At 64.5% G+C, this 665-nt stretch overlaps 1 protein-coding gene across 1 annotated transcript in view; it reads left to right on the forward strand.

The window, feature by feature from the left end:
• SOX13 (SRY (sex determining region Y)-box 13) overlaps positions 1-540 on the forward strand; it is a gene marked incomplete at its 3' end in the record, with an annotated part of 2,980 nt that extends 2,440 nt beyond the window's left edge. Inside the window, 3 exon segments of the mRNA XM_009869386.1 lie at positions 16-130; positions 212-297; positions 381-540. Coding sequence (XP_009867688.1) covers positions 16-130; positions 212-297; positions 381-540 — 361 coding nt within the window.
• Positions 541-665: the final 125 nt, after the last annotated feature.

Here is a 665-nt window from a genome sequence, read left to right on the forward strand (position 1 = left end):
CTCCCCCCCCTCCAGCAGGTCAACATGCCCTACGTCATGATTCCCGCCTTCACCCCCAGCCACCAGCCTCTCCCCGTCGCTCCTGACTCCCAGTTAGCGCTTCCCATCCAGCCCATCCCCTGCAAACCAGGTGAGCGGGGTCCCCTGGGACTGCCCCGGTGTTGAGGGGTGGTCTTGTCCCCCAACCAACCTCTCCCTCTGCTCCCCGCAGTGGATTACCCGGTGCAGCTGCTGCACAACAGCCCCCCTCCTCCCACGCTGAAGAGACCCAGCGGCTCCGGCCACCTCCAGATGCAGGTACGGCCCCAAAGCAGCTCCATCCCCCAGGCTGAGGGACTGGTGGGGGCTGCGCTTCACCCCCTGCTTCCCCTCTGCCACAGGAGACCTCACAGCCGCTGAACCTGACAGCCAAACCCAAAGGTTCTGACCTTCCCAGTGCCTCCAGCTCACCCAGTTTGAAGCTAAGCAGCTGCCAGTCCCTCACACCAAGTCATGGAGCCACCAGGGACCTGCAGACGAGCCCGTCCAACCTGCCTCTGGGTGGGTTGAACCATGGATGATCCTGTGCCCTTCCTTGACCTCCTCCTGGAGATGGGGAACATCTCTGCTCCCGGAGTCCCTCCTCTCCAGGGTGGCCTGGGTGGGCACCTGCTGCTCCGTGCCAG

The sequence above is a fragment of the Apaloderma vittatum genome, unplaced genomic scaffold, assembly GCF_000703405.1.
Source record: "Apaloderma vittatum isolate BGI_N311 unplaced genomic scaffold, ASM70340v1 scaffold37655, whole genome shotgun sequence".
Taxonomy (NCBI): domain Eukaryota; kingdom Metazoa; phylum Chordata; class Aves; order Trogoniformes; family Trogonidae; genus Apaloderma; species Apaloderma vittatum.